The sequence below is a fragment of the Pseudopipra pipra genome, chromosome 1 (assembly GCF_036250125.1).
Source record: "Pseudopipra pipra isolate bDixPip1 chromosome 1, bDixPip1.hap1, whole genome shotgun sequence".
Classification (NCBI taxonomy): domain Eukaryota; kingdom Metazoa; phylum Chordata; class Aves; order Passeriformes; family Pipridae; genus Pseudopipra; species Pseudopipra pipra.
In genome coordinates, this window is record NC_087549.1 from 121,586,091 (window position 1) to 121,597,145 (window position 11,055).

At 48.8% G+C, this 11,055-nt stretch overlaps 1 protein-coding gene across 1 annotated transcript; it reads left to right on the forward strand.

The window, feature by feature from the left end:
• Positions 1–267: 267 nt before the first annotated feature.
• On the forward strand, positions 268–2,829 carry HOXA1 (homeobox A1). The gene is made up of 2 exons (XM_064674425.1): positions 268–983; positions 1,416–2,829. The coding sequence occupies exons 1-2, from the start codon at positions 368–370 to the stop codon at positions 1,769–1,771; spliced, it is 972 nt and encodes a 323-aa protein (XP_064530495.1). The 5' UTR covers positions 268–367; the 3' UTR covers positions 1,772–2,829.
• The last annotated feature ends 8,226 nt before the right edge of the window (positions 2,830–11,055 follow it).

Genomic DNA, 11,055 nt, shown 5'->3' on the forward strand with positions numbered 1-11,055 from the left:
TCTCCTGCCTTCCCCTCTCAGCTGGCGGGTGAGACCCAGGGGGCTGCCGCGGCGGGGTGTGTGTGTGTGTGTGTACGGTCCGGCCCCCCACCTCCCTGGGGGGCTGCCGCCGCCGCCCTGCCCCGCGGTGCCGCGCCGTCGGAGCGCTCGGCGTTTAAATGCCCCCGACGCGGCGCTGTATCAGCGACAGGAGCCGGGGAAGCCCCGCGGGCGCCGCAGCCATTGGCTGCCGCCCCCCACGTGCCTGCCCGCTGCCGGCGCCTTCGTGTCATTTTCCTGCCGGCCCCATGGAGGAAGTGGGAAAGTTGGCGCGGCCCCGCCGGACGCTGAAGACCCGGTGGCGGCGTGACAGAGGGAAGCGGCGAGGATGAGCTCCTTCCTCGAGTACCCCGTTCTCGGCGGCGAGGCGGGAGGCTGCGCCGGGCGCGCCTACCACCCCGACCACGGAATTACAACTTTCCAGCCCTGCGCCGTCAGCGCCAGCAGCTGCAGCGGAGAGGACCGCTTCCTGGCGGGCCGCGGGGTGCCCATCAGCCCCCACCGCCACCACCACCACCCCCCGGCCCAGCCTGCCGCCTACCAGCACCACGGCGGCCTGGGGGTGTCCTACGCGCACCCCGGCTGCGGCCCGACCTACGGCGCGCAGGGCTTCGGACCGGCGTACGGTCCCTACACCCTGGGACAGGACGCAGAGCTGGGCGGCGGCTTCCCTCCTTGTGCCCCCGCCGTGTACTCCGGGAGCATCTCCTCCTCCGCCGCCGCTGCGCAGCACCCGCACCAGGGCTACGCGGGGGGCCCCGCTCAGTACGTGCCTCCCCCTTACGGGCAGGAGCAGCAGAGCCTGCCCCTGGGCACCTACAACCATGCCCTGTCTCCCCTCCACGCTGGCCACCGGGAAAACGCCCGCTCCCCCTCCGCCGAGACCTCGTCGCCGGCGCAAACCTTCGACTGGATGAAAGTGAAAAGAAACCCACCCAAAACAGGTCAGTGGCCGGCGGGAGGGCTGGGACGGGGGCCGCTCCTGTCTCTCTCCGCCGCGGGTGCGGCGAAAGCGGTGCGATGCCCCGCCGGGCGCTGGGCAGGTAGGGCGGCCCGCACCTCTGGGAGCAGTCGCGGCTGTCTGCCCGCGGTGCTGAAAGCCAGCGCCGCTTATGCCTCACTTATTCCTGACTCCCACTTCTCCTCCTCTCCCACGGTCATATTGCTCGTAATTCATAAACCACTTATCAAGTTTCCTCTGACACTAGAGGCTGACTCCGGTTTAGCACCTCGCACTCCATCACTCACCCTGCCGGGGTTTCCCTCTTATCCAAAGAAGTTCTTGCTCCCTATCGCTTAGTCGGTGTGGACATATTGATTAAGTCCCCTATAAATCATTTGCACTCACTTACTTACCGCTGCATGTCCCCTCGCAGGCAAGGCTGGCGAGTACGGCTTCGTGGGGCAGCCCAACACCGTCAGAACTAACTTCACCACCAAGCAGCTCACCGAGCTGGAGAAGGAGTTTCATTTCAACAAATACCTGACCAGGGCCAGGCGGGTGGAGATCGCCGCCTCCCTCCAGCTCAACGAGACGCAGGTGAAGATCTGGTTCCAAAACCGACGAATGAAGCAAAAGAAACGGGAGAAAGAGGGGCTGCTGCCCATCTCTCCTGCCACCCCTACGGGCTGCGAGGAGAAGGCGGAGGAGTCATCGGAGAAGTCCTGCTCCTCGCCCTGCAGCGCCTCGCCCGCCTCCTCAACCTCGGACACGCTCGCTGCCTCCAACTGAGATCGGCCGCGCCCCGACAGCTGCCCGGCGCGCCGCCCCCGCCAGCGCGGCACGCGTCCCTTCACCGCCGTTCTGTCGGTCCCTCGGTCGGTCAGTCGGTCTCCCGAGAGGTCTCGGCGCGCTGCCGCTCCCACTCCCCCTACCTCCACCGCCCCCGCCGCCGCCCGGCCTCGAGGGTGCCAGCTCCGCCGAGTGCCGGCGCCTTGGTGCCAGGGGATTTTTTTCCCTGCCCCCTCTCCCTTTTCTGCTGGAGGAGCTGTGTTGGCACGCGTGTAAGGGTCTCCCTCCTCCACTGCAAGGACGTTTCTCCGAGTTTCCCCGAGTGAACGACAGGTTATTTAGGGTACATAACCTCACAAAGAGATGCACTATTGCAAGTGTTTACACGACTTATAGGACTTTCATCCCCTTAATTTAATGTATTCTTTGTTCGTGTCTATGAGTTTGTTGCTTGTAAATACTTTGTCCGAGAGATTTATCTTTTTACAGATTTTTCTAGAAATGATGTTTCGATTATCAGGTTAAGCAGGGTGAGTGCATTCGCCAAACTGGACCCATTTTTATATTAGTAACGACCGTATCAAGTAAACATCTTAAGCTCAAGCAGATACCTCAAAAAAAGTAGCGCTATTTCTGTAAATGTGACAAACAAGGCTTCAATTGCACTAGGTTTTGTAAACCTTATCCGGTGTGCTTGCTTCCTCTCCCTTTCCCCCTGCCCCAAAAGCTGTGTTGGATTACGCTCAACCAAAGGGTTCAACCATCTAAAATACCTCGCCTCTTCCTATTTTCATATTACCCTTCCTTTAGACTTGATGTCTTTTCAACCTACTCGTGAATGTGATGAATGGCCAAATGAATGTATAATTTCTGTGGTTGGTGTCCAGACCATTGCATGACGCACCGTGCTTTGCTGTACTGCGGGTACACTGAGTTCTATCAGTTGTCGTGTGTGAGCGAAATGTCCTCCTGATTTTTCTGTACAATCATGAAAAGCTCTGGGATTCCACAAATGAGGGAAACCAGGGCAGGATTTACGGGTCCTTATAATGTCTGTAATAAATATATTCCACTTTCAGGTAGCCCTTGTCTGCCTACCTCTGCATGACGTCAGTGCTGAGTCACAGGCTGGGCTCAACAGTTTTGTTTCCTATATTTTCTTCTACTGGAGCCTTTCCAAGGGGAAAAGGCAAGAGTCTCACAACCTTACTCCTCATGTGTTGTTTTGTCAGGGTTAGAGCTCTGGTTGCCCAGTCTGACTTCTTATACAAAGCTTCTTCCTCTCCTATGCTCAAATATTATTGTTAGAAAATATAAGGCTGTTCTCTGCCTTCTCCGTAACTGGGACAATTTATGGTCCCAATCTATTTCTAAAGCACAAACACGAGAACTTCCTGGGTCAAGTGCTAACCTTTTCACCTCGAGGTGGATGCTGACACTTATATAAACAGAGCACCCTTCAAAAGCAGAAACTGTCTTCAGCCAGTCTTTCCTCACACTGCAGGCCTCTCTCCAAGGACTGCACATTTAATTAGCCTGGGCACTGAGTGAGTCTGGCTTCTCTCTCCCACCTCAGGCTGCCATCCCAGCGGCTGATGGGATGCCGAGGTGGGAGATGGCTCCCAGTTCTTGGCAGAATATTTTTATCATGAACCTCAGCCCGCTGACCCCTCGTCCTCGATCCCCAAACCCCCCCTTTATTTTTGGAGGGGGGGGGGTGTAAAAGAGCAAGTTCTCACACATAAATATAATAAGTATTACAAGAGGTGTCAAGTGGACAGCAGGTCGGGGATGGAGAGGAGCCTGTGTGGGGAAAACCTGGGTGGCAGGACAGAGCAGAGATACGCTCAGCTGGACGGGGGGTGTCTCAAGTCACTGATGCCTCTTGAATTTCAACGCAAACACGCGTAACATCTCTTTCACTCGGCCCAGCTGCGGGAAGTGCTACCGGGCTTCTCCTGGGGCCGGGCTGCCCACGCAGGCTTTGCTCTGTGGGATCCGCAGAGAGTCAACGAAATTTTCTTCACTTCGGTGTCAAAAGAGACAAGCCCTGATTTGCAAGGCGTGGCGGCCATATCAAGAGCCGAGCTATCTGCAAGGGAGCAGGGCTGTCTCCAAAGGCTCCCGCCGATGACTCTATTTCTTTCATTTACCCGCCTGCCATATACTTTACCTTTTGTTTATTAGGGTAAAGCCACAAAGCAAAACAGATGGCCTTCTTCCAGAGATTTGGATGTGTTAAAGTGGCATTTGCATGCCAATGAGGACATTTCAATATCGAAATCTGGATCTAAACATTGCTGGAATCCGGATCTACAACTCGGTTCCCCCGGTGCTGACTTAATGTGTTAGAAAGAGTGGCCATAAATTATAGCCTAAATGCGAGAGACAACACACTTTTCAGTGTGTCAATCTGCGGTGAGCGATTCGCAGGCAAAGAATCCCGTCTCCTTCCAAGACCAAACCCCGGTTATGTATATATATATAAAATCTTTTCCCCGCAGTCACGATCGATTTCGAGGAAAGACGTTCCAAACATCATGATCCTGCTTTATTTTGTTAGCGTTGTTATTATTTCGATACCTTCAGCCTTCCGGGTCAGGTCGTCCGGGGAAGAGAAATGAAAATCTCTAGTTTAGAGTTTCTACCACAAAAATATCGCTAAAAAAATCACAGCGTACTTTCGTGCTTTGCCCTGATGAAGACAGAAATTGGCCCTTCAGGTCGTAAGGATCCTTTTATTTCTACACCTTGTAAAACGTATTTTAATTTTTCTCTCTAGGGTCTCAGGGGAAAAAGTAAAGAAAAAAACCCCAGCTCATCAGAACCTACCAACCCAAACCGCATCCAAATGTCAAACGGAGTTTAGCATCTTCCTATCATACTTAAGGCCATTTCTGCTGTTCACCTTTAAAGTTTACTTTTGGAGGCTATTGAGATGCTTTGGTGTTTTCCTCTGGGGCAATCAGATTGAAACCGATCAATATTTACTCAGTCTGAAAGGGCTGTTGAAAAGGCAGCTAACAACAAACTGCTTAGCTGCTCACCCCTCTTTAATCTCAGGTTCACCGAAAGTTCAAGCAGAAATGAATTCGGTGATGGGTCACTTTAGAATAAATCCCAGTAGTTAATCTCACAGCCTTGGTAAAGGCAACAATTACAGAGTCATCCCTCTCCCTCTCTCTCTCTCGCTGTCTCCCCGGCAGCGTGAACTTTCCTCTCATTTTTGCCCACCAGCTTTTTACTAAATTTTGTCCGCTTTCCACCGTTTTGCAGAAATAGCGAAAACTCGGCACCTCCCTCCCGCCCGCACTGCAGCCGACACCGGTGTTCAGGCGGGTACCCCCGACGAGAGGTACAAGTGTGCGGGAAACAAACCCTCCCGCAAGGGATCCGGTGTTTTCAGACAGGGATCCGGGGCTGAAGGTAGGGGTGCTGGAGGCTTTCTACTCAGCAGTGACGGTGGGTGGAAGAAGGTGGCTGGAGACGCACCCGGCTGCCGGAGGCGCCGGTGGAGCCGTGCTCCGCTCTCCATCCATTGTGGGAAAAGAGTAGAAATCTGGGCAAAAGGCGATAGACAACGCTGTTAATTGCAGAGATTCTTCAAAGGCCAAAGTTCACATAATCACTGCATAAATGCATTCTTAATAGGGATTTATTAGTAATTCTCTAATGGCAGTTCACGTTTGGGCTACAGACTCGAGCGAGTTTTCACCGGCAAATTGCTTCTCAGGACAGGTGCCCCCTCCACTGAGGCATTGCCGGAGGACCCCGGGCACGAAAGGCGATGAGCTCCCGGCCAGGCCCCGGGGATGTTCCGAACTGTGCCGGCCGCCGGGGCCACCCGCAGGACAGCCTGGGCGGCAGCTCCGCGCTGGAGAGGGAGCCCGGGGGAGGCCGCTCCCGTCCGTGGCATGGCCGGGCCCTGGACCCGGCGGGAGGAGCGGCTGTCATTTTTTTGAGGGGGGAAAGAATAGTTTTGGAGTGTTTTTTTCCGTGTAAGTTTAGGAGCAAGGTCTCGTATCTGTCTTCCCATGGCAATTAGCTCCAAAAGATCACAGTAAATTGGTAACCGCAAAAAAGGAATACATAAATAATTAAGTTAATAATATCTGAATAAATAGGCATATAACGTATTTTAAGAAATTCTTTCTTTTTCTTTCTTTCTTTCTTTCTTTCTTTCTTTCTTTCTTTCTTTCTTTCTTTCTTTCTTTCTTTCTTTCTTTCTTTCTTTCTTTCTTTCTTTCTTTCTTTCTTTCTTTCTTTCTTTCTTTCTCTCTTTCTCTCTTTCTCTCTTTCTCTCTTTCTCTCTTTCTCTCTTTCTCTCTTTCTCTCTTTCTCTTTCCCTTTTCCCTTTCTCCTTTTCCAAGGCAAACATTCCTTTTCTCCCCCAGGCACACTACTTGGCCGACTTTCACTGTTAACATTATTCTTTTACGGTTTATGTGTCATAAAATATTACAGGTCACAGTTACTCCTGTTTCAAGCTCAGAAAGACCATTGAAATCAACGGGTGCTCTGGGGAAAAGAAGTCTTCTTTTGTGCCTAGGAATTTGGGGACAAACTTCTTTGATTTTGATCATGCAAGGAGCCCTCTTTGCCATATAACTTCAAAAGGTTTACACATTCCATTATTGTCAACAGAAATAGGCCTGGAAAATGCATCTGTGCCACTTTTTATAGGGCAGTGACATATTTTAAGCATTTGTTCCACACGGAGAATGTTTCAACTATTACTTTCACAGTTATTTTGGCTTTCCAATCCACTTTCCTTGAAAGTGTATATCTCACAAAGTTAAATCGGGACTATGGATTCTTATAAAAATGCAGTCAAGTAACGATCAGACTCGGCTGTGATGAAACCAATAGCCAGTTCATGACTTTTCTGAGTGCCCAGTTTTTATAAATACAAATCCAACGTATTGTAAAACTCCTCCTGCTGAAGAAAGTAAAAGTAGCAAAAAGAAAAAAAGTAAAATAAACCCGAATATAAGACCAAAAGAAGGACAGCAGGAGGTAGGAAGCCAATCTCAGTCACAAACTCTTGTGCCTATGATGTGCCTACATCTACAGATGTGGTGCAGCCAGCGGGAAGCAGAGGGATTAGGAAAATACAGGGACTTATGGAGCGTTTTTCTCGCAAGAGTTGTAGGAAGTGTCCGAGAGGTCGAGAGCCACGGGACTTGCGCTCCCTGCCTCGATGTTTTGCCCCAGTGCCTGCCCCGGTGCCTGCGCCGCGTCCCAGTGCTGCACAGAGGTTCCTGGTTTCATCCGATAAGCTTGGCTTTGCCCAAAAGTACTTATTCATTTTCTAATTCTATCCCACGCGATGTTGTAACTCGGAGTGCCTCTCGCCGCCAGAAAAAAAAAAAAAAAGAAAAAGAAAAAAGAAAAAAAATAGCAATATGCTATCGACTGTTATAAATGCATAAATAAAAATAAATAAATCCAAGGATATATCTACTTTGACTGAACACTTCACGACCGCATTTTGTAGGGATCGTTTGCATTCGCAGCTGTCTTCGGGTTTGATCTTCGGGAATTACTAATACGAGGAAAATCCGTTGTGTGAACTGTAACAAGTGCGGAGCGAGGCCGCGGCCGCTCCGCTTCGCTCCGCGCCTGGCCCGGGGGGTGCGGGGGCGCTGTGTCGGCGGCCGCGCTGCTCCGCACCCCGCGGGTCTGTCCCTCGAGACACGGCTGCGGGGCGGGCAAAAGCCGGGCTCACCCGGGGGTGCCCCGGCGCCCTCCCCGCTCATCCGGCTGAGCGAGCCTGAGGTGGCACCGCCGCGGTGAGCCAAGGATATCTCTTCTGATGTCCTTTGTCTATTAATATAACCATCACCAAATCCCGGATAACCTCCCTTTCCCTCTGTCAACACCCCTCCGCTCCAGCCTGTGCTGGGGGAAGAGGGATGGGACCTGCCATCGGGGCCCTGTAGCAAGGGGGTGCCCCTTTTAGGGGTAACTTGGTGACAGATGTTGACGTTTCTGGGGAGCTTGGTAAACAGAAAGTTGGACTGGACTTTTTCATAGTCCATGTGGTTTTCATCATTCCCCATCAGACTCAGACCAAAGGCAGAAGCTTCCCTCTTCACACTCTTCATTCCCTCTCATCTTCAGCAGTCACTCAGCCCTGGTGACAAGGAATAAAGAGCAGAGAAAACACAGGAGACCAGGTTTGTTAAGAAATGAAAAGAGATGGAGGTGAGGATGAGGCTGGTGGTGGAAATGGGGGAGCAGAGAGAATTCCTCCTCCACTGCATGCCAGAGAACCTTCAGGTGCAAAGCACACCTGCGTAAATCACAGACCCCCTCTGGGGACAGAGCAGTGGGGGCATATCAGAGGAGACTCGGAGAACAACCACTTGTCCAGACTTCTCACTGCCTTCATAAGAAGGTGAAGGTCATGGAAGGGGCTAAGCCACAGAGGTGGGTTTTAATTGAAACTCCTCTGTTCCAATAACATGAAGTTTTTCTTTAGTTTTGCAGTAGGTCTGTTATCTCAGCTAACTCTTGTGCAAAGCATCAGTTGCAGTGGAAATATCATCCAAGTCTCAATTTATTTCCTTAGCATAGTTGTAAAATATTCCCAATAGCACCCAGCAAAGACAGAGACTTTCACCAGACTACTCTGTTTTGCAAAAAATAAAATCCCTGCAGCACTGCTTTACACTATCAGTGGATTTAACACCTATGCATAGTTCTGTGGACTGGTGGATCATAAAACAAAACGCATTGGTTGGGGTAGTGTTGTGTTCCTCAAGCTGTGCTGGGAAAAAAAAAAGTAAGTAAAAAAATATAACCCTTTAGAAACTGAAAAGTGATCCCATCTGAGCTGAGCCATCTGAGAGCCATGCATATTTCACTGTGCAAAAATGTTATCTTGGAGAAACACTCCTTACAACAAGAGTATTAACATGACCAATATGTTTAGACTTAGAAGTGGGTATTGCAGTCAGGCAGGACCCCCTGGGGCTTTGCAGTTTATTACATCCCCCTGTATATTTTATTTTTTATATTTCTGACAGTGTCATCAGGCAAGCAGGGATTACGAAAATAGTGGGTGAGGCAAAAAGGGTCTGAGGAGACCTGTCTTCAATGACACAACTCAGATCACACTGCACAGGAAACACGCAGTGTCTTTATCCATACAAATATGTATGTTCCCCCAGAACCTAGATTCATGTAAAGAGGCTGCTTCTTTCTTTTTTGTCAGCTCACAAACTGAAAGGTTAGAATGTTAGCAGAGCATGTACCTGACATATAGGTTGGCTTTGAATGGGACCTACTGTGACTTGTTGCCCAGGGAGATTCAGCTCATCTGAGACCCACAGCCCGACAAATCCAAAAATTAGCCTCATTGAGCCTGGTAATCCACCAGTAAAGATAACTGTTTTACCTTCAGATCACATCTTTCTCACCTCAGGGTTTGAACAACATAGTAAAGTATATAAGGAACACAGGCAAAACCCACTGAAAATTTTGCGGAGGCCCCTCTAACAAGACAGATTGGAAATCAGATGAGAGACGTTAGAAATCCAGATAATCTCCATGTAATCCTCCTTTTTGAACATGGTAATGTGTTTTGAGACTGGTCAACTATACAGGTTGACTCCTACTTTCACTGGAGCTGAAACAGAAGAAGACACAACTACTACATTGGGCTCTGGGTCAGACCCTAACTGCAAACTCCGTATTCAACAAAGGGGAAAAAATTCCCCCTTTGCTTTTCGCTGAGAAGACAACAGGAAAGACTGTGTGCTGAAAGTAGTGGAAACCTAACAAGAAATCTTCTGCTCAGAGATTCAGGGTTTTTTTTATCATATATGTAAGCAACTACAGAGGAATCCTGCCTGTGGAAGGGGAAAATGTTCTATTTAAAATATTTACGGCTATCAGAAAGAACAATTTTTCTCACTCTATCCTGCGGGTATGAATCAAAATAAGTGCAAATCATTGAAGTTTGAATACAAATTTTAGCTGCAATCTGAACTGTTATCCTGTTCAAAATACAAGAATGGAGGAGGTCCTTTAGTAATTGGTCTTAACCAGGATCAAATACAGAACAGAGTGTGACTCTCTTCTACAGATCTTTTTCATTAAAATCAGTGGAGTTTTGCCTTAGAAAATACTGCAGACAAGATTTTTTTAGCCACTAACCATTTTTCAATGTGACATTTTACAAATTAAAATAAAAAAATGAAAATTAGTTACTACAAATGCAGCATCTAAAGCAAGAGCGAGCCCATGTTAACATTGATTTCTCTGTGTTTCCTTCTCTCTTTCTTTATAAAACTTATGTACTCTGTCAATAAAATACTATCTTCCTTGATAATAAATCTGTTGTTTTAAGCTAGGATGTCACTATTTCCTTTTCCATGTAATTTATAGCTATATTGATTCTAAAGCTGTGGTTCTCTATTTCCCCCATTTTGTATTAAAAATAAGTTCTAATTGCAAGGCAAATAATCTTTGATTGAAGCACCTCACAGAGTATTTTAACTGTAGCTAAGGAGATTTAATTTGATTAATAGAGAAATAAAAGCCTTGAATATTTAAAATTATGATTTTCAGTTTAGGAAAAATAGAGAGACAGAGAAAGAAGGGAGGTTAATGGAGCCAGGGAAAATGTTCATAGATCAGCATGAGCAGATGTTCTTTTACTTTTCTGTCAACATTTCTGGTTTGTTGTGCATATAGAAAAACAAGGTTTTCAACTCTCCCCATGATTTCAGTCTGTTGCCAGCTTTGCTTGCCTGCAGGATATCTGCTTATCTAGCATGGGAGCAGGATCAGACCTCCTCCCCTTTGGTCTAGAAGCAAAACAACCTTTCACATGGACTATGAGGTTTGTCACACTCCCCCCTCCTTCACATGCACATTTTCAACCCTTAGATCTTTATTTCATAAAATGCCTTTCCTCTTAGAGACCAAAAAACTGGCCAGGAGATGAATGGAAGGGCTGAGCAATATTAACTGCGTTCAGGTGTGTGTTGGCTGAGAGGGGAGGATAGGAACCCGGTCCCTTCCTTGAGGGCAGCGTGTGTGTTCAGCCACGTGGGACAGAGATCTCCATGCAGCTGTACAGGGTTCCCTGTACCCCTGGAGTCTGCACTCAGCATGCAACTTCAGAGTGAGAAGGATGCTGTTACTTCATATAGGAAATTCCAATAGCCATTTTCCTTTGTGAAGCACCTTTGAGAACTACCTTATGTGCTGACATGTCCGAAGTGTCCATGTTGAAGGATGAAACTGGTCTATGGATGCACGTGTGTGTTCTT